The sequence below is a fragment of the Megalops cyprinoides genome, chromosome 8 (genome assembly GCF_013368585.1).
Source record: "Megalops cyprinoides isolate fMegCyp1 chromosome 8, fMegCyp1.pri, whole genome shotgun sequence".
Taxonomy (NCBI): Eukaryota; Metazoa; Chordata; class Actinopteri; order Elopiformes; family Megalopidae; genus Megalops; species Megalops cyprinoides.
The window spans coordinates 22,247,977-22,268,507 of NC_050590.1; the positions used below are offsets into that span (position 1 = coordinate 22,247,977).

Sequence of the window (20,531 nt, forward strand, 5' to 3'; positions counted from 1 at the left end):
ACCAGCAACTTACCCTATAGATCATTTTACCCTATAGATTATTTTACTATGAATCACCAAATAAATTTGAGCTTGAAGGCTTTAGGTACTTTATTGTGATACCAGTGTTTCAGTGCTTCCTTGGTAGATGAAAAGTATGTTGCATGGCTTGACATTTGAAGTGAAGTACTAGTACGCATTTCTTGAAGGAGAGTCCCAACTAATGTATGAATCTGTAGACCTTGTAATAAATTTATATTAATATATTATTTCCCATGGCACATTATAGCTAGATTTACTAGTTAACTAATGTGCTGACAACATGGAAGTTCTAAGGAGGCCTGTGATTTAGAAACTGTAATTATGTATATTTGCATTAACAGTCCAACCATAAATTAAGTGCACACACTTTTGCATTTCAAGTCTACGGTATCTGTGACAGTATCAGAGATTTCAAGATTACATTTACATTTATTCATTTGGCAAACGCTTTTATCCAAAGCGACTTACATAGGTTACAGTTCTTTACAATGTTATCCATTCATACATCATTCATACAGCTGGATATTTACTGAGGCAACTGTGGGTTAAGTACCTTTCGGTTACGAGTCCTGCTCCTTAACCACTATGCTACACTGCCGCCCACACAATGTAGGCACAAATGTAGGCAAGCTCTGCTGGTGGGATTTGTGACTATATTGAATCCTGCAAGTGCAATTTGACTTGTGTGAAGTATTGAAAGAAAGTCTAGTTCAATCTTGCAACCATATTGTGATTTAAACAACTACTTGACTATTTGTGTGAGCTGAAAGATATCATCACCTTAATAGAAATCACACCTAGCAGTTCTATTCAATATCAATTTGACTGTTTTTTTTTCCCCCAAACCAAATGAACAACGAAATGCATTCATGGGAGGTGAATAAAGGGTTTAAAAGCAGTGTTTTAGTTTACAGTTGCAGCATAATTAGACAGAACAAGGAACATTCAGTTCTTTATATGTTTGTTTTCTGTATGAAAATCAATAAAACATATTTTTACATCCTTATGGGATCAAATTTGACATTCTTTTCTCTGGTAGTACCATCCATATGCCCTAAAGCTGTCTTCTTCAGGGACTATACATCAGTGGAATTTTCTAAGAAAGGTGCTATAACCCACAAATCACTCTATTGGGATATTTGGGAAAATTTGCTATAATGTACTGTTTGTGTTTAATAGCAGCAAATATTCCTTCCTAGTGACCATTAGTATCTATTTAAGTGAGGATCTAGCAGTGTAAGTGGTAGGCATGGTCACCTTTACCAAAATGAACAACCTACATATGAACACTGTTACCAAGGTTCACTCTATAGGCAGCACATCGGTTTAAAAGCATCGTCATACATTTAAAATTGTTATGACCGCTCAACATTTTTTATTCATGCACTGACTTAACCTAAGTGATGCCCTCTGTGTCCGTTTGTCTCCCACCCTTGAGGAAATATAGAGGTTGCCACACGTAATTCATTTTCCCCATCAAAAATGGTTTCCCTAGTTTTTTGAATCTTTATTATTGCTTTTTATATTGTAATTATTGCTTTTTGTTTTGTTTTTGATGTTGAATTAGTACTTTCCTGATATACAGTATTGGGTGATGGGGAAATAAATATGATAGCCACTCTCAAAAAGTGACACTAGTACAGTTGGAATACAGGTAGGGGAAACTGCCATCTCACTAGCAATAAATCAATAGGATAAAGGTGATATTTCAATTAGTACATCACCCACATTTTTAGTAGGTAGCAACACATTTATGATCAACAACTGGAATCTTTTTCTCGCTTAAGAAAAAGCAAGAAGTCAGACCAAAGATTTGTGTCCATATTTTTCATACAAGGACTAATTTGTGACTTGCAGTATCGATTGAGGGCCAGTTTCAACAGCAGGTAAGCAAACAACTTCCATGTGACTGCACTCACATTGAGATTCGTCCAATTTCAAAATCCCAAGACAAAATGACATAGTCGCCCCCGCCCCCAAAAAATAAAAAACAAACAAACAAAAAAAAAAATCCAAACCATGATATTACACAATCAAAATAAAAACTATACTCTCAACAATGTTCACTTTTGAAAAAGCTAAAAATGAACCATAGTGACTTTTACAAAAAGGTAGTCTGCAGAGATGTGGAATGAGTGTTTTAATAAATGTATGTTTGATGATGGCAAAATTTAACGGAAAAGTAAAAACGGTACACTTCAGATGATTGCCTGATGTGAATGCCTTGAGTGCTTCAAAACGAAAAGCCCTTGCTACTTCAATTACTGTATGAATTGCATCAAGTATTCGAATATCTGGGTGGCGTGTTAGAAACAGTTACACAATTGCAATTGTGTAGAATCCCCAAATCAGCAGGAATAATGCACGAATTAATAAAATATCCGATTTGTCCTTGCTGTTAACACCGGACATTATAAAGTGCGTGGCCAGTTTTTTCTTACAGCCCACGGGTGCATGCTTAGTTTTTTTGTTCACTGTAGAATGACATCCAAGTACTTTGAAACACACAGCAATTTCCTATTACGAAAGCATAAACATTTCACGGATACACACTGATACGCCAAGCGCAGACGATTGTGCGCCTTGTGACACACCATTCATATCACCTACTTCCGTTCCCTGTGTCTACCCACACTTCCGGTTCAACATGGCAGCCCGCTTGGTTGGATTTGTCCGTGGAGGACTAAGTCGGAGCTTTAAATGTACGTCCTTCAATGTGTTTTTCTCGTATGTTTTTGGGTTGTATTTAATGGTGTTTTGAGGTATTCTTAGCAGAGACCGCTTATAGTACGTCACGTTAAAAATGCAGACTACTAGCTAGGCACTTGACCTTTCTCCTGTTCTGTGGCTGTCCCTCATAGGATTGACTATCATGCTAACGAGGGCTAGCTTATTATTTAGCTTGTCAGTTACAGCAAACAAGATTTAGGTCAAAACAAATACCGTTTTTATTGCAGTTGAAAGGATAAACACTAACTGCTGTTTCTCGTTTCAGTTCCTAATCGGAGCGTGGCTTTCGTGCAAGCGAGGTCGGAGGCAACGACAACTGAGACTAGGCGTGAGTAGTTGTTGCGTTATTTACCAAAGACGCTTTCAAAGTACATAAACTCCACTATTCCCCGCCAAATCACGTATTCTCAGCATGGCAGTAATTACACATGGGTAACAAAAGCGTTGTGTGGTCGTGTGTCTAGCTGGGTTTGTTTTTTTTCTTCTATATTTTCTAGATTTTTTTTACTATACGAACACTGTGGTTTCCCTAACATTCTATGTGACATAATATCCCTTTCTGAAAATGGCAAAGTGATAAAGTCATTTTCCTTGCCCAAAAGAGAGAGGGAACATTTCTGAACTCATTAGGTCTGAAACCCAAGGTGTGTATATTTTCATCACACAATCAGGGATATATGCGCTACTAACGTCATGCACTTGGCCTGGGATGACCCACAAGTAATTCAATTCGAGTTTAAGTTTGTTTTATAGAGATTTATTCATATTATGTGCACACAAATGGTTTGAGGTCCCCAGCACGAAGATTGTTTTTGTGGGGTTTTAATATTCCTCAAAAACCCCAATATACCTGTACATGTCGGGGTGGCAGTGTAGCATAGTGGTTAAGGAGCAGGACTCCCAACTGAAAGGTTGCCGGTTCAATTCCCTGCTGTTGTACACTTGGGCATTATTTAACCCACAATTGCCTCAGTAAATAATTAGCTGTATGAATGGATAACATTGTAAAAAAAAAAAAGTGTATAACCTATGTAAGTCGCTCTGGGTAAGAGCGTCTGCCAAAATACGTAATGTAGTGTAACGTACATACACACTAAAGTCTCACTGCACACTCAAATAAATGAACCACAACACAAATGCACATTCTCACACAGACATATCAAATCCCTACAGCAACTATTTTAACCACTCTTACCACTCTATAACTTGCCATTATTACCAATACTCTGACCACCAGTGTGCTGTAAAATGTGTATATGACTCCCATATCTTAGTTACAATACCATGTCTACAGCTCCCCAATGTACTGTTACTACTGTCATTTTTACAAACACTTCTCTTGTATCTACCATCCTGACAGTATTGTGCAAAACTTGTAAATCAAGTGTGCACAAATGCCCACTACTCCTTCACCACACTGCATATTCTTGAATTTGCATGAAGAAACATAGCATACAATACCATAGTCACAACAAGAAGTCCAATATACCCTGGTAAGGCCATTACCCATTGCATCCGTAATGTTAAATGTTAAGGAATCCTTCTTACAAGAAATGCATAAGATGGAGTCATGCACACTGGATGCTGAAATGCATCAGAATGTAGGGATGGGGAAAAATGTGTTCTCAGGTTGAAATGTAGTAGACCTGAAATTAGTAGCTTGTGTGAGTCCTACGTAGAGGCAGTAGGGTAGCAGGTAGCAGAGCAGTTTCAGCGGTAACATCACTCCCTGAGATTTAATTAATTCTGATAGAGCTCGGGGCAATTTGCCTTTAGCTCAAATGGTAACGATACTGGCTGTAAGGGTTTAGCTGAGCATCAAGAGCATCAGTTTGAAACTTGCTTCCTGCGCCACTACATACATTACGGAATGTTTTCCTCATTTCGCTCAATCAAATGCAAAAATGTCTGTTTTGGATGAACCTAAATATATGCAAATCAAAGAAGCTGGAGGAGTATCACAAGCTGATCCAAGAGCTCAAAATAGACAATTAGCAGTTTAGAAAGTACTTCAGATTTACAGTCGTTCAATTTGATGAGTTGATGCAAGAACTAGAGCCTTATCTATAGGGGTAGACCACAAATTTCAGAGAATCTTTCAAACCTGAGCGTTATTTACTGTTGTTATACACAGCAATGAAAATAGTAAGAGGATTAGTAAGAAAATTTGGGTGATATAGCTTCACTCTCCTTTTAAATTGTTTTAGAAGTTAACCTTCCCACCACTGTGATAGAAGATTCCTTTGGCTTATGAGTTTGATTTTTCATTGATTGATCCATTAATGAGTTTTATCATTTTCATACATACATTATCCAAGAATAAGATCATTGGATTTCTGTCTGATCACCATTATGTTGGAATCACAGACTGTACAAATGTATTTTGCAACTGCCACTACTTCTGCCTTTTTTGTTACAAATACTTCTACTTCTGTGTCACTGCCTCTAATCTGGATACTGTTTCTACTTAAACTGCCATCCTCTCATTATGAATGCCCCAATATTCGCTCTGTGTCCAAATACCCTATGTTAAAATCACAGTGAATACTGATGTCCCAAACAAACAGTTTCTCCTAAAACTCCTAAAACCCTTCTACTCAGTATAATTTATTTGGTGCACATGTTTATCCACAGCAGCATACAGTCGTAGCAAGATACATACCTGTCATAGTAATCACTATGATTGCTTCAATAACAAGGTATAGTTATAGAATATCATCTGTGATACAGCAAGTTAATTAAAAGCACTTTCCCAATATCAAGGCGCTGGATTTATCACATTCAAGCATTTTGCAGATCAAGCCAGAACTACATGATTTCCTAGCTGTTTTCTCTGTGTTTCCCTCTTCATACATTGCCAAACACTGACATCTCTGTTGAACTTGTAAGTTTTATTTTGATATAGTTTAATTAATGTACCTCTGTTTCATCTTCAGCCACAGTAAGGCCTAAAGATGCAGTCACCCACAACCAGCTGTCATCTTTCGGAGAGTATGTGGCAGAGATGCTTCCTAAATATGTGCAGCAGGTTCAGGTAAAATGGACTTTTTGTGTCCATTTTGGATACCATTTTGTTAAAATATCTTGCTCTGTAAAATGCCAGACAGAAAATGTAAGTAGCTGTGAAAATCACACGTGTTGATAATTTAAGTAAATACTTAAATTACCTAAATTAAGTCAAATCACACAAATAAAATGCAGAAGTTGATAAGAACAATTGAAATGCCTCTATGTGGAATTTTTAAGTAATGCATTAACTATATACATTTTTAGTAAATATACTTCCTGGACTGGTTAAATGTTGTGATAAGATGTATACCATTGTATAAACATGTTATTTGTAATGCTATACAGTAAATAAATACATGGTCTTATGACTGATTGTTTGGGCCTGTACCAGTCTTTAAAGCCTAACGAGGCAAGGAAATATTCAAAATGTCATACATTAACATGTGTGTACGTGTGTGTGTGTGTGAGAGAGAGAGAGAGAGAGAGAGAGAGAGAAAGAGAGAGGTGATGTGTACTGCCATAGGTCTCAGGGGTTCAAAAGTATAGTTTGCAGATTACTGCAGTGTTGGGTCTTACTTTGTAAAACCATGTGATTTCAGGTGACTTTCTTTAACGAGCTGGAGGTGATGATCCACCCAGATGGGGTGATCCCAGTGCTGACCTTCCTGAGGGACCACACTAATGCCCAGTTTAAAAATATGACAGACCTGACTGCAGTGGACATCCCCACACGGCAGAATCGCTTTGAGGTACTGTCACTGCCTATGTTCTTACACCGCCATTTTTACTTTAGAAGATAATCCCTGCTGTATTGCTTAAAGGGAGAAGTCATTAACAGTCTTTGTTTCACTCTGGCAAAAAAGTGTTTGCTCATGGACGAGAAGTGTTTTGTTATAATTCTTTCTTTCTTATTATTTCATGATGTTTTAAGTATTAAAAAAATAAATGAAACACTTGGTTAAATCTGTTTGTAAATGCATTGTGGCAAGATTTAGTGTGTGCTGTAAAGTATACACCCACTCATTTACTTGTCTGATCTAACTTTATGTATTTGTTCTTTGAATGGGCCAGATTGTGTACAACCTCCTCTCTCTGCGCTACAACTCCCGTATTCGTGTGAAGACCTACACAGATGAGCTGACCCCAGTGGATTCTTCTGTCTCTGTCCACCAAGCAGCCAACTGGTATGAGAGAGAGGTAAGAGCCCATCCCCAAACCCAACAGGAAAGTGCAGTCAAGTCATGGGTTGTACCATAAATTTTTTAGCTTTTAATCTCCCTCTGTGGCAGAAGGTAAAATAGTGGTAGATAATAAAGATGTAAAAACAGTCCTTTATCCATTGTTCCACTAGACGTAGCAGTATGTTGAGGACATGTGCCTCAGGTTGTAACAGACTCTTGTGATGTCCGACACAGAACTGATGCTGCATGTGCATTTTATCCTTAGGTTTGGGATATGTTTGGAGTTTTCTTTGCAAACCACCCAGACTTGAGAAGGATTCTTACTGATTATGGGTTTGAGGGGCATCCCTTCAGAAAGGACTTCCCATTGTCTGGATATGTGGAGGTAAGAGTTGGAATGTAGTGTGTGTTACTTTAGTCCACTTCAATCCACTGAACCTAGACTATGTATTAAACCACTGTAGATGATAGCTAAAACATGCAATAAATCAGATACACCGGTGTGTTGAGAAATGTGCATATACTTTTACCCAGCTCGCTGACGGTTCTAGGATGGAGAGAGGGGCTCTCCCATTTAAATTTTAGGTCCCTTTCAGTTAAAAAGGCTACTAAATACTTACAAAGGAACTCAAGACAATCAGCAATTTGAGATGCTTCATATATGATACAAGAAAACACATGATCTACAAATGTACAGAGTATACAACATCACACCTGTATGCTGGAAAAACTCTTGAATCTTAACAAACTGGACCGATAACTGGCATTTTTTTGCATGAAATGCCAAAACTGTGTAGTGCTATCACCAGCATCTTTTTCATAATTTCAAAAGAGAATATTTCCTACTAGGCATGAGATGATACATACAGCTCATGATACCTCCTACAAAATTGGGTCCACAATATGAAATTATCACAGAAGGATATTCCCCCAAGAATCATTGCTGATAGGAAAAGAAAATACAATATGATTGAACAAGCTTTCCTTTTCTTTCAGTTTTTCATATATTAAACACCTGGCCAGTCAAATATTCACAATATGCCTTGAGTTTGAGTTTATATCACTTTTATAAAAATGGATTCATAATTGGCTACATAGATGTTAATTACATAAATTAAGAAGAGAGACTGAAATGAATAATTAGCAGTTTCTCACTACCACTTAAAATAGTCAGGCCCTGAAACATTCCATGGCTTTTTGATTGCAATAAATTGAGTATCACGGTGTTTTGTCTCAGGCCTGTTTCCTTATGATCTCTTTGGGAAGGGAATGCATGTTACTGCACAGTAATGAAAAGTCAACAGTCACAGCTGCAAAGTAGTGAAAGCACGTGCAAGGCATGCAACCCAAAAATGAACAGCGTGCTGTCCTGTGAGATGATGTACCTTCAAAACAAAACAAGAAAATTGGTTTCTTAGCAGTCTTTAATCATGGGGGAAAGGTGTTCTATCCAAACATGTCCTTATAATAATTACAGCATATGTTAAGCTGTTGTTACTTTCATTATGCAAACATCTTCACTCTGCTTTCTTAGTCCGTCATTCATGTAGAACTCTCACTTTTTTCACTACTGTGTCCATCCCATATATAGAGCCCCCACCCCCCCAACATTAAATGTCTGTGTTCTGTACAAACCCCTCCTGTCAGTTTGACATACAAGTATTCCTGGTACAGTGGCCCGCTTAGTTCCAGGCATCGAGGTACCCATTGAAAATGCAATGACATAGCCCTGTCATTTGTACATCTCTTGTTTGGTTAGGGTTTGCATTGATCCTGCATTTCATATTTCTCTCATGAAGATATGCTCAGCCTGTATCACTGTGTGTCCTTACCTCATTTAAAAGCCCTTCATTCCATCTGTTGCCAATAAGCACTTGCTTAACCCTGCTTTAGTAGTGTTCAGCTTGACCCATAACTGGCTCCATCTGTATTCAGTGTGAACTCCTTCCTGCTTCTTCTTCAGATCCAATATTTGTGCTTGTCTGTGTTCTCCAGGTCCGCTATGATGATGAGGTGAAGCGGGTGGTGGCGGAACCTGTGGAGCTTGCACAGGAATTTCGCAAGTTTGACCTGAACAGTCCTTGGGAGGTGTTCCCAGCCTACCGTGAGCCTAAAGATGTTCCCAAGTTGGAGGCTGGAGACAAACCAGAGACAAAGTAGCCTCAGTGTCTAAGGTTACAGATGTTCCTCTTCCTAGAAGTATCTTTCCTGTAGAGAGGTCACTTGTTGTCGTGATTTCTCAATGAGTATTTATGTTAATAAAGTCTATAATGGTAAACAGCATTTGTGTTGCTTCTTGTCAATGAACTCATATTAGCTGGTGTTTCCTCTTATGTTATCTCAAAAAATTTGTGAAAGCTTTAATTCCATAATTAGCCTTACCTAAACCCAACAAATTACAACACCTGTTCCTCATTTGTCGAGCAAATCCAGGGAAACAATGGAGGGAGGAATGCATATATTTGTGGTAAAATGCATTAATTCGTGCATGCAGTGTAATTGTAAAACTGCTAGGAAAGTAGAACCCTCAGCGCCTGTCGTAGCATCTGGTCTGTTTCTAGATATTGTGACAGGTTATCGTTTCTATATTCAAAGTATTTTGTAATAATTTAAAAGTAATTTCAGCAGTTTTCTCAATATCACTGTTAGAACTGAAAAGGTTCCATTGGCTTAAGTCGTCTGTGTGACTTGCATCGGAAAAATGCATGGTATTTTAACTGGAGACTCGCAGGGATAAGAGTATCCATGGACTTGAAGCTTGAAGTGCATGAAATCGGAAGGGAGTTGTCAGTGCAGTTGAACCGAAAAAAACTGCTAAGCACCCGAAAGAGGAGTTTTCTTTTCAGCACAATGTCGATCAGCGCGGCTCTCAGGGTTTGCGTGTGGATCACACTCGGTGTCTGTGGGTTTGGGGGCTCCCGGAAGGGTAAGCGTCTTTCAGTAAATGAAACTTTTACTGTTAACTGCTAGGTTGCTAAGTCAAGTCAGGTGTATTTAACGAGATATGCAGATGAAGGTATCGTGGAAGGAAATATTTAGCTGTGATTTTCAATGTATTCAAGTATTTTGTCGTTTAAATATATTTTAATATTAGTAATTTATGTTCTCACTAAGCTTATTTTCATGTTTTTTATTGGTCTGTTGTGAAGATACTCGTGTTATTGGTAAAGACTTTAGTGGAGTTCAGTAGAGTTTATTCTGGAGTTGGTTTTGTTTTTGTACTTTGTGTCTCACAGAAATCCTGGCACGATATAGTTTTCATTATGTAACCAGACGGATACTCTGCATAGAAAACTGCCTTTTGTTTGTGTATTTGGCTATTTCGAGAAACAATTGCCGTTACTTCTGAAATGGTAATCATGTAAGTGTTGACAACCTTTTTTTTTTTTTTTTCCTCCTCTGTTTATCCGCTACACATAACGTAACCGTGCTTTTCAGTTGTTTAATAGTGACCGTTACCACGTGTAAATTGTATGTAATTATTTGTACTGTTTATACACAAATTGACTTAGTTCGTGACATATTAGGCTACCGTATAGAGACACCAATTGTAAATTTTGTTCCTGGCGGGGCCAATTCCTGATTTCTTTGCCAAGGTTTCTGCAGCCATAAATCGTGTACACATGGAGTTAAAATCACAGCAGACTTGATTGTGGAGACCAAGTTTGTGTCTGAGCCAAACACTAAAATAATGATGCTACGGCAAGAAAAAAAAACTTCAACATCCAGAATGCGTAGCGGGACATCAACTTAGGGTAAAGCTTTATACTTTAAAGAAGGACAAATATTAGTTAAGAACAGTGGTTCTGTCCTTTCTTCAGTGTCTCCTGTATAATGTATTATGCGTGTAACTGCATTTACATTTATTGGACTTCATTAACTACCCAATGAACTCCGTGTAACAATATGAGAATATGAAAAAGAGCGAATATTGTACCGTGGATTGCAATGAGTAGATTAAGTGAATTACTACATTAGTGCGACACTGTGGTGGGAACTGGGCCATAGGTAATTGATTCAAGCCCAGAAAGTGTTCTTTTGTAATTTACAGCGCTGCACCTGCATCTGTTAAAAGTAACCCCCCCCCCCCCCCCCCCCCCCAAAAAAAAAAGCCAAATGTTGTTTTTGTAAGAATCTAAGAAAATAAAGCACTCAGAAACAGCAGGTAACCGGAGAGTAACTTCACTTGTTCAGGAAGATGTTCCCATTCTATTTTCTCTTTTCTCTTGTCACAGCGCCATCTACTGATTCAATGCAACAATGTAATATATCACACAGAAGTTGCAGATTTTGTATGAAGCTAGCTCGAAACAATGCTGTTAAATAACCCTGGGGTGCAAAGATAAAGCAGGATGTGTCTACCTTGCAGATGTCTCAGCTGTGCTGCATGGTGGCCTTCCTTCTCAGGGCTTCTCCAGATCAGTTAGTGATACCAACCTGATGTATGAGGTAATCCAAACATCTCCTTGACATACCCTTTCCCCTCATTCCTTTTCTCCAAAATCCTTTCAGATGAAGAGCAAACTATGTACAACCTTTAATATTCCATCCCATGTTTCCTATATGGTGTCTTATGGTTCTGTATAAAACCTTAACAGGCTGTTCCTGCAGACTTCTCTAGGGTGCTATTTCAGTGTACCAAGTGGGTCCCTGTAGAATCATTACTGTTTTGTTTATATGTGATCATAAAATTTATTATGATCTGCACATTAATGATTGATAAATATTATTAGATTAAGATTAGATTAGAATAATAATTAAGAACTTAGATTAAGAATAAAGATATTTGTCATCTTGTCAAAACATCAACGTGAGATTTAGTCTATGCTTCATGTTTTCAAACTGAGACTGTAGATGGCACTGCAGGGTGTCTGTAGCAATAATCGAAAATGATCTAAGGAGCTAATGGTAGTAATCAGGTCCAGGATAATATTCAGATTTTAATTTCTCCTGTATCAAATGTGCAGCATAAATAACCCTAAAACTAAGTAATTGTTGCCATACTGTGATACCATATTGCATTACCATACTATATCTATTAACATTTTATAGCTGCTACTATTTAAAATTATGTATTAAAATATACAGTTAATATATGTACAGTTTACTTACTACAACAGCTGAGTTTTTGGTGGTTTCTTGATAGACCTGGAAAATGCAATGTTGGGTGATTTTTTATATATATATATAATAAATCTTGTCTAAGTATCTGGTCTCATTTACTTCACTGAAGTCATTAATGCATAATTTTCTCAGATCTTCAATTTTGGGCCAGAACAACTGTTTTGTTTAGTTACACTTAATTCACTGAAAGATACTATGAATGTATGAACTTACTTTGCAAAATGGAGATGAACATCTAAATGGCATCTGTCCAGAAATCATTGCCAACTCTAGGGACTCTTACTGAAATTTTTGTCTACATCAATGGAAAAAGGCTGAGGGTCCAAGACATTATACAACACATTCAATGCACACTTTCAAAGTTAATTCCCATCACCTTATTAAACAATTTAATATGTAATGCACAAGTATTGAATTCATTATACAAGGTATACGACATATATGTGTGATAATTTGTAATATATAAGATCACATAGTATGGAGTATAGTACTTAACATGCTTATTGTTCATGCAGATTAAGTGGGGTTTTGAGACTCACAAAATAATACATTGTAGAAACACCTCAGACTTTACATTAAAATAAAAATGATTGTATTCTCTCCTGTGAGGCCATAGTCTCAGTTTCCAGGTGTGGAGCAAAATATAGAGATTTGACAGTTCAATTCAGTACAGTAGCATTTTACTAGTTCAAGTCCTTTGGGGTACACTGCTGTTGTATCCTGTTACCTAGAGAAAGGTATCTGCTTAACTAATAAACAATGTAAATTTTAGGGTTCAGAGGGAGATTATAGGCCTATATTGAGGTTCAATGTGCTTTGTAAGAAAGCTGTCTAGTGCATTGAATGTTGGCAAAATAAAAAGCAGACGTTCTATTTGGCAAACAGAGCTGTGGGACTCCATAATAAGCCCTGACAGGCTTGGCCAGCATCCCTAGATGGTCCTAGCTAGTTGACATATCACAGGGAAATAGAGCCGTGACCCACTTTTTTGTGGAACATGCAGTTATTTATATAGTACTGCTGTGTGTTGTTATCACCACCAGACTGCTCAACTGACAGCCCTGTTCTCACAGGATTAGGTATTTCCATCACTCTGAAACCACAGGAGTCTCTAATTTTATTTACTCTGTGGTTGCTACTAGTTTAAGTCATGACAAAACAAGATGCTATCAGTTATGTGAAGTCTGAATAAATGACTGACAGCAATGAAACCAGAAAATCTTAAGCACTTAAGGACTGGATCAGGACTGGATCATGTAACCAGATGATGGCACTATGTATACAGTCTGGAAAAGATGTTGCATCTTTAGCATAGGCAGCAATGCAACCATAGTTAAGTGTGACAAGGTGATAGGAAACTGGACTTATTGTCGTAGCATCTGGTCTGTCAGAATATTGAAGGTTCACTCTCAAATAGGTAACAGTTGTTACACTTGATGATTGTTAAACTTCATCTTGGATATTTTTCAGTTTGTTGTTCTGTTTGGTAAGTTTTTTGAAGATGAATTAATAAAGACCTCAATATTGGGGTTGCCTAAGTGTTTACAAGTCTCAGTGTTGCCTGGTTTACATGAAGTAGAATCATATGATGTATATTTCAATCTTTGACACTGCTGAATGCCCTGAACTGAAGTGTTTGTTTCTGTAGTATCTGAATTCAGTGGAGTGAATAGAAACTACATCAACTCTATAATACATCTATTCAATAAAATGCTGCAGCATGAAAAGCACACCTAATAGAAGACTATGATTTGAGCTTTTCACATTTAACTGCAATCTGCTGTGAGATTATTTTGGTTAATGTCATATTTGGATAACCTGATTTTGCTAAGGGAGAATATGAGACTCCACACTGCTGACAGGGTGCTTTTTCTGGAAGCAGGATGTCTTTTCACTTCCCCTGAACAAACGGATATGCTGACTGCCACGGTAAACAAAGGCAACGTTCTCTCCCTGCAGCCTTGTTCTCAGGAAGATGGCCACAACATCTGAAAATCAAGAATGTTCTGAAAAAAGATTTCACAGATTTTACCTTTTACATTTACATGTACATTTTACAATTTATAAAATGCTCTTATTCAAAGCAACTTCCGGTGTGCACATACAAAGTGCATTTGACAAAACAGACTGAAATTTTGTGTAAAACATGTACATGTACATGATTCAACACAGAAGTGATGTGCAATATTTCCATTATTATGAGAATGAAAAACTACAAAACTGTGCAGCCATCTTGATGTGTGCAAAGATTACTATGATGCCTCAAGGAGGAAAGTCACAAAATGTCTGGAAAGTCTGTTCTAGGGCATTGAATCTGGCATTATGAGATGTCATTTTAGGGCTCCCCATTTTAGTATCATTTACTTACTGAGCACAAGCTCTTATCCATGGCACCTTTACCTCCTCCAAATTTGGAGAAAGTCAGGCTCTACTCTCTCTCTCTATGTATTTGTTACCAGAATGACCATTAATTGTAATTGTATTGAAAATTAAAAAGACCATTAATTGTATTGTTTTATTGATATTACATAATACCTGCCCAATGGTGGGAAGGTATGTCAGGAAGGGATTCATAAACTGGGAGCTACCACATAAGGAATTCTAAGAAAACTACAATACAGGTGATGAACATGAAATCTAATTTATTGAGCTTTAATTGCTAGTAAATAGATCTATGATTTTCAATTGTGAATGAAATAGGCATATCACCTTAAATGGGTAATGAGGTGGGCATACAAAGAATTGGTAGATAAAATAAGCAAAGGGTGAGAACTTCTCTCTCAAAGATGCACTCATAGGCATGTGTGCACTTGTGCGACTACAGTTCGTTTACAAATCTTCCCCTTTTTTCACAGAAATTAGTGAGATATGCTGTATCAGGTGATTTTGCCAAAAATGTAAAAATTATTCAAAATATTATTTGTAAAATTATTGTGCAGCAGATACTAGTATGCAATTCCCTGGATATCTCTCTCTCTGCCTTGCATTCTCTGGCTCATTGTCTCTGGCTATATGTCTTGCTAGCAATGATATGTGTAGCCAAAAACATGGTCATAATCTAGATGCACTACTGCTTCTTTGTCTTTTGTGGAGACACCGGATTCCTCTTACTGTCAGAACATGGTGTTCTACACCATTTAGCTCAGGGCACATTCCACTGTGCCACTGTAAAAGCCTATATATGTTATGTCTATGGAGTCTGTGGAAGACCAGTGTGTAAACTCATTATCAGGGCAAACTCCTCCCCTTTTGAAAAAAAAGATATCTATCTGTGGATATCATATCAGTTTAATATGCATGCACTGTGTATATTAAGCATGGGTGATTTATCTTTGTAAAATGAAAATAGATACCCAAAATATATTTAATCATAAATAAACAAAATAATTAAACCAAAATTAAGAATTCAATTCCTATCCATTATACATAACATTGCCATGACAGGTGTGCATATGAGAGGCTGTTGCTACTTACCTCATAGCAACAGAATAGCCTCCATGCCACAGGCTGTGTTCACCATCTGCTGGTGGATGGTGACAGGACCGGCGTCTAGTAATTGAATCCGCCACCCACTCTCTCCCCCTCCCATTGCTCTGTTGTATGCCTAGGCAATTTACAAGCTAGCTTGTTAGCCAGCTAGTGTAGTTTAACATCTGACAGCTCTGTGTAATTCTTTTCTGCCAGGACTAGAGAAATCAGTTTTTCACTAGGTCTTGTTAGCTTAATATATTATTACAGACCCCACTCATGCTTTATCCAAGGGCAAAAAGCTTGGACTATAGACTACTGATAACTTCCTCTGGAAAATACAATTAGTGGGGCATGATTGGTTCATGCTGGTGGACTTCGGGGATGCCTAATTCCACATCACTGTATGGCATGATTTGGTGATTGCTCTGGAGCCATTGATTTCATGGTTTTCTTTTTCATAGCAGGTAGCAGACCCTAGCCTAATATATGGAGATGTACTGTACCCACATGTACACCAGAGGATAAATGATAATGATTGTCTGAATAATGTCCTTATAGTTCATTGGTGGCTGCAACGCAAATACCTTTCAGCAGGGGTGCCATTGGAGGAAGTCCACCACTACTGTAATATCTAGAGATGCCCCCCCTGTTAGAGCTAGGTGCAGTGTACAAAGGTAAGGGAATCAATGGGACCTGGCATTCACCTCAGACCTCTCTCCACATGAATGTACTGGGACTAAAGACCATCCATCTGGCTTTGTATCACTTCATTCCAATCCTGCAAGGCTAACATATGTTGATCAGGACAAACAGTATGACCAACAGCTCATCCCCACCTCATCCCCACCTCTAGCATGGGTGGAAAATGGCCTGGCTGGCATCCAGACCTCTTGTTTGCATTTCTCCCATTCTTCCCCACCCCTGCAATCTTGCAAATAGTATGAGATTGATAACATGAGCACTACACTGGTGGATGTTGAAGTGACCGCACACACTTAAGGTATAGAGATCTCAGGAAGCAATCAGCTCGCTCCCAGACAAGACCAGAGTACAGAGTATGTATGACAATCCAAAGCGGAAGATTTAGTTATGTAGAGCCCTGTATAGGATTCCTGTTTTTCAAAAAAACTATGTCTCTGAGGCAGCACCACTATATCGCATTGTATAGCCTGATGATTGTTTTTCTAATTAATGTTATGGTTATAATCAGAATGGTTAGAATGCTGTATTACCAGATCCATCTGATTTCAGTAGGAAACAATCTATCTAGAGCATGACTGATTGATGGCTCCCTCACACTCCAAGTCCTATGTGTTTCTTATCTTGTGTGTTTCCTCCCTCCCTGCTTAGATCCTGTTGGGAGGGCTAGTGATAGACACAGATGACAACATCGCCCTGCGGGACCAGGAGCTAGCATCCATGAGACAGGGCCGGGCTTTCATCTCCTTCTTTAATGATTACGTGCCCAAGACCCTCTTTGCCATGGAGCAACTGCTGGCTACATTGGAGGGCCAAGGAAAGCCCCTTGGGTCAACCCGCTTTGAAACCCTCATCCTGGGGACTGTCTACTCTGCCTACCAGGTGCGGCAGCAGGAACAGGAGGAGGCTCAGGTGGCTTGGAGTGGGGTCCTGGCCCGCTTGGCTAATGTCACCCTCATTGACCTGCGTATGGAGAACGCACCCAATTAACTTTCAATCAACCAGTTAATCAATGTTTAGCCCCAGATCAACAAGTAAATAACACATAGAGATGTATTTTTGTTTTTCCCAAATTTTTCGATTTACTACAGATACAAAGTTGGGTTTACAAGAAAACAAATCACTTCCACCCCGGAAAATCAGACACATATGAGATGCCCAGATGCAAAGATTTTCTACATGCATTTATCCTTGTACAATAAAAAAATAACCAAAAGAGGTGGAGAATAGGGATGTAACCAGTCTGTTGATTCATTGACTGTCAGCTTGCATATTTACAATTAAACCTTTTTTTTTTTCAAAACTGTTCAGAATAGAAGAGGACCTTTAAATGTTACTGGGTGTTATAGGATGATACTCTATGACGGGTAGGGCTTTCTTTGTCCCATTCCAAGCTTTTCTGTTGAAGAGATGGTGAGCTTGTGTATTTACTTGTGTACAACATATTTTACATGCGATGGCATGTGATTGCAGAGAAATAAGTGTTAAATGACTCAGTTCTATGTACTAATACAAGTCTTATTAATCTTGTCACATTGCTATATTATTGATGTAGTCAAATATTTAACATGATATACCTTTAAAGTTGGTCTAAACTGGTCAGTACATCTATGGGAGAAGAATGCTGCATTTTGCAAAATTCTTCTAGCTAGACTTTAGTTTGTTAAGTAAAGATACTAAAGAAGTTTATACCATCCAACTAGCTAGCAATATAAAAATGCTTTACATTTTTAAAAAAGGGAAGATTAAACTGAGCTACTTGTGCACAGTTTTTTCACAGAATTAGCTGGCAGCAGTAATGTTAGATGCGCTCGCTGACATATGCTGGTTTGCTGATTGCTATCTTGCTAGCTATCCCATTATGCTAGGTGAATGGCTAGCTCTGTTTGCTAAAATGCAAGCAAGTTAATAATGGCTAGTAAGCTAGTTTAGCTTAATCAAGTCGTGAAGACGTGTCTTATACTTTTCACAGGAGATCTGATTCTCTGTCATAAAAAAATATCAGCAAGTTGGCTTCTTCATTAAAAATAATCTATAATTACATACTGTTGGGAGCTAGTTAACCTGGCACCCAGCAAACCTGGTTTGCCAGCTAACTAAAGTTAATGTTTGTGAAGCATTATGAAACTTTGCTAATATGGAAAAATGGCAGAAATGATTATGTTAATTATTAAAGGTTTTATATAGAAAGGTCTAGGCTTTTAAATAGGCCTATTCATTATTTTGTGAAAACATCGAATTTCCTTTAATAACTGCAGTTATGTTATGTTGAAATGTATTTGAAAAATAAACACCTTATTTAGTTAAACAAATACAGTTTCTTATTCATCAGTCTTTCACAACAAATTAGGCTTCTTCTGACAGGAAAGTGCACAAAGAAGCCTACAATTATAGGTCTGGAAAAAGAACTATTTTTCTGGAAAAAGAACTATTTTTGTGGTTCTTTTACATTTTTATCTCAAAATCTACGCTGATATCAGCAAAATTCCATAAAAAGGTTAAAAAAACACTTGTTACTGTTGTTACTATGAACGTATTTCATCGTCCATTAAAACTGATTAATCTATAATTCTACTTCTCAGCCATCAACTAAACTGTGGACAGAAATGTGTGTCATTTACATCCCTAGTGGAAAAACCTAAGCAAGTTCAGAAGTGACATTCAAGGATATTGACTTAAGTAGCTAGTAAGCTGAATGAGATATTGTTTTAATATCCATTTGCTACAGCAGTATTGTTTTTGCTTCACTACCTACTGTGGCTAACTAATTTAACTAACAACAGCAACAGGTGCACCAATTCTTTGTCAATGTTGAAGCTTTCAATTATTTGGACAAAGAATCTTCAAGTCATACGGATCCTACCTCATCACATTTTATAAACCATTTTTTCTATAGTTGTCTTATTGGATTTAAAGTACTTTGAATCAGTTAGAAATATATTCCCTTTGATAAGAAGTAAATAATGGTAACATATTTAACTTCTGTAAAAACATTCAGTTAACGATTAATGTACAGTATTTTCTTTAAGTTTGGAGGATACGGGGAAAGTTTTTTTGTATGCCTTTCCCCAGTCAACATACAAAGCAAACTCTCTGATTCTCCCTTTTTGTAGCCTATTTTGGGGTTTAATTTCAACCTTACTAAATTTACTTTTAATCTGAAGATATTACTTTAAATAGCTTAGCTTACATTTTACAGAATGTTTCACTGACTTATAATGACTCAAATCTATATTTGACTCCTTAGGCTTCCTTCAGCTAAAATCTTTGTGGTCCGCTTTTTGAGTCTCCATAAGAAAAGGAAAGAAATAATGGCATATGCTATTTGTGAACACTGGGCAAACAGTTCTTTTCATGGTTCAGTGAAAAGGTAATGACAACTGCATATGTGATGTATGGACAGATATCAATGGTACTGACAGTTAAAGGTGATGCAAGCAGATTTTATGAAAATATAATTATGTTTTCTTTTTGACATTTTAATTGAGGTTGTTGAAGCTATTTATTTTGAAGGTAAGGCAGATTTCCTGTCTCTCTCTCTTACATACAAAAACATGCATGCAATCACTCACACACACTTGTTCTCTTTTGTGGATGTTACTGCTAAGTTCTACTCAGTTTATTAGAAGAGAGTAGTGCCTTTTTCTACTCTGTACTCTACTCTACTTTTTCTACGTGTCTTGAATATTAAATACAGATATATACCTAATTTTTAAATTCATAAAAGCATATGGTTTCAGAAACTCCTTATATTTTGTATTTTGATCACTTTTATTCATCTTGCATATAACACAGGCAAATTTTACAGAAGCATCCATTTTAAAAGGAACATTGCACATGATTTTTCACTTCTTAAGGAGTTAGAACAACTCAGATTGTACATAAACAGAAAGTATGCATGATTTAAAACATATCATTGTATTTTTCAGTTAGCTGTTTTTGCATTCTTGTACATAACCACAAAAAGTACATAATACCAAAATACCACTTACATTACAATTCAAATGTCCACCTTTGGATAGGCAGAATATACTGAAATGTGATACAACATACAGCTGTTATTACAGGCATTATGTCTTTTAATTTTTTCAAGCTTCAGATATGTCAGCATGCAAGAAACAAACAACTATTTATCTTTGTTCTCTGGCAGTTCAGACATAACCCTGCAATAGATAATTTCTAATGTGTGAATAGTTTTCATTATTGTATTCTCTGTTCTCAACTTACTCTCAAGTTTAAAAGATTTCATGAGGCATAATTACATCTTTTTATTTTCACAAGCCTCAGAAATGATTT

The 20,531-nt window shown here is 37.3% G+C and overlaps 2 protein-coding genes across 2 annotated transcripts; both read left to right on the forward strand.

Annotated features, from left to right (window-relative positions):
- Positions 1–2,625: 2,625 nt before the first annotated feature.
- ndufs3 (NADH:ubiquinone oxidoreductase core subunit S3) lies at positions 2,626–9,218 on the forward strand. Its single transcript, XM_036535364.1, has 7 exons — positions 2,626–2,723; positions 3,017–3,079; positions 5,688–5,785; positions 6,360–6,509; positions 6,832–6,957; positions 7,207–7,326; positions 8,937–9,218. Exons 1-7 carry the CDS (start codon positions 2,669–2,671, stop codon positions 9,099–9,101), a joined length of 777 nt encoding a protein of 258 aa, XP_036391257.1. The 5' UTR covers positions 2,626–2,668; the 3' UTR covers positions 9,102–9,218.
- Positions 9,219–9,772: 554 nt separating this feature from the next.
- Positions 9,773–17,873, forward strand: LOC118782480 (protein FAM180A). Its single transcript, XM_036535862.1, has 3 exons — positions 9,773–9,867; positions 11,311–11,390; positions 16,887–17,873. The coding sequence occupies exons 1-3, from the start codon at positions 9,792–9,794 to the stop codon at positions 17,223–17,225; spliced, it is 495 nt and encodes a 164-aa protein (XP_036391755.1). The 5' UTR covers positions 9,773–9,791; the 3' UTR covers positions 17,226–17,873.
- Positions 17,874–20,531: the final 2,658 nt, after the last annotated feature.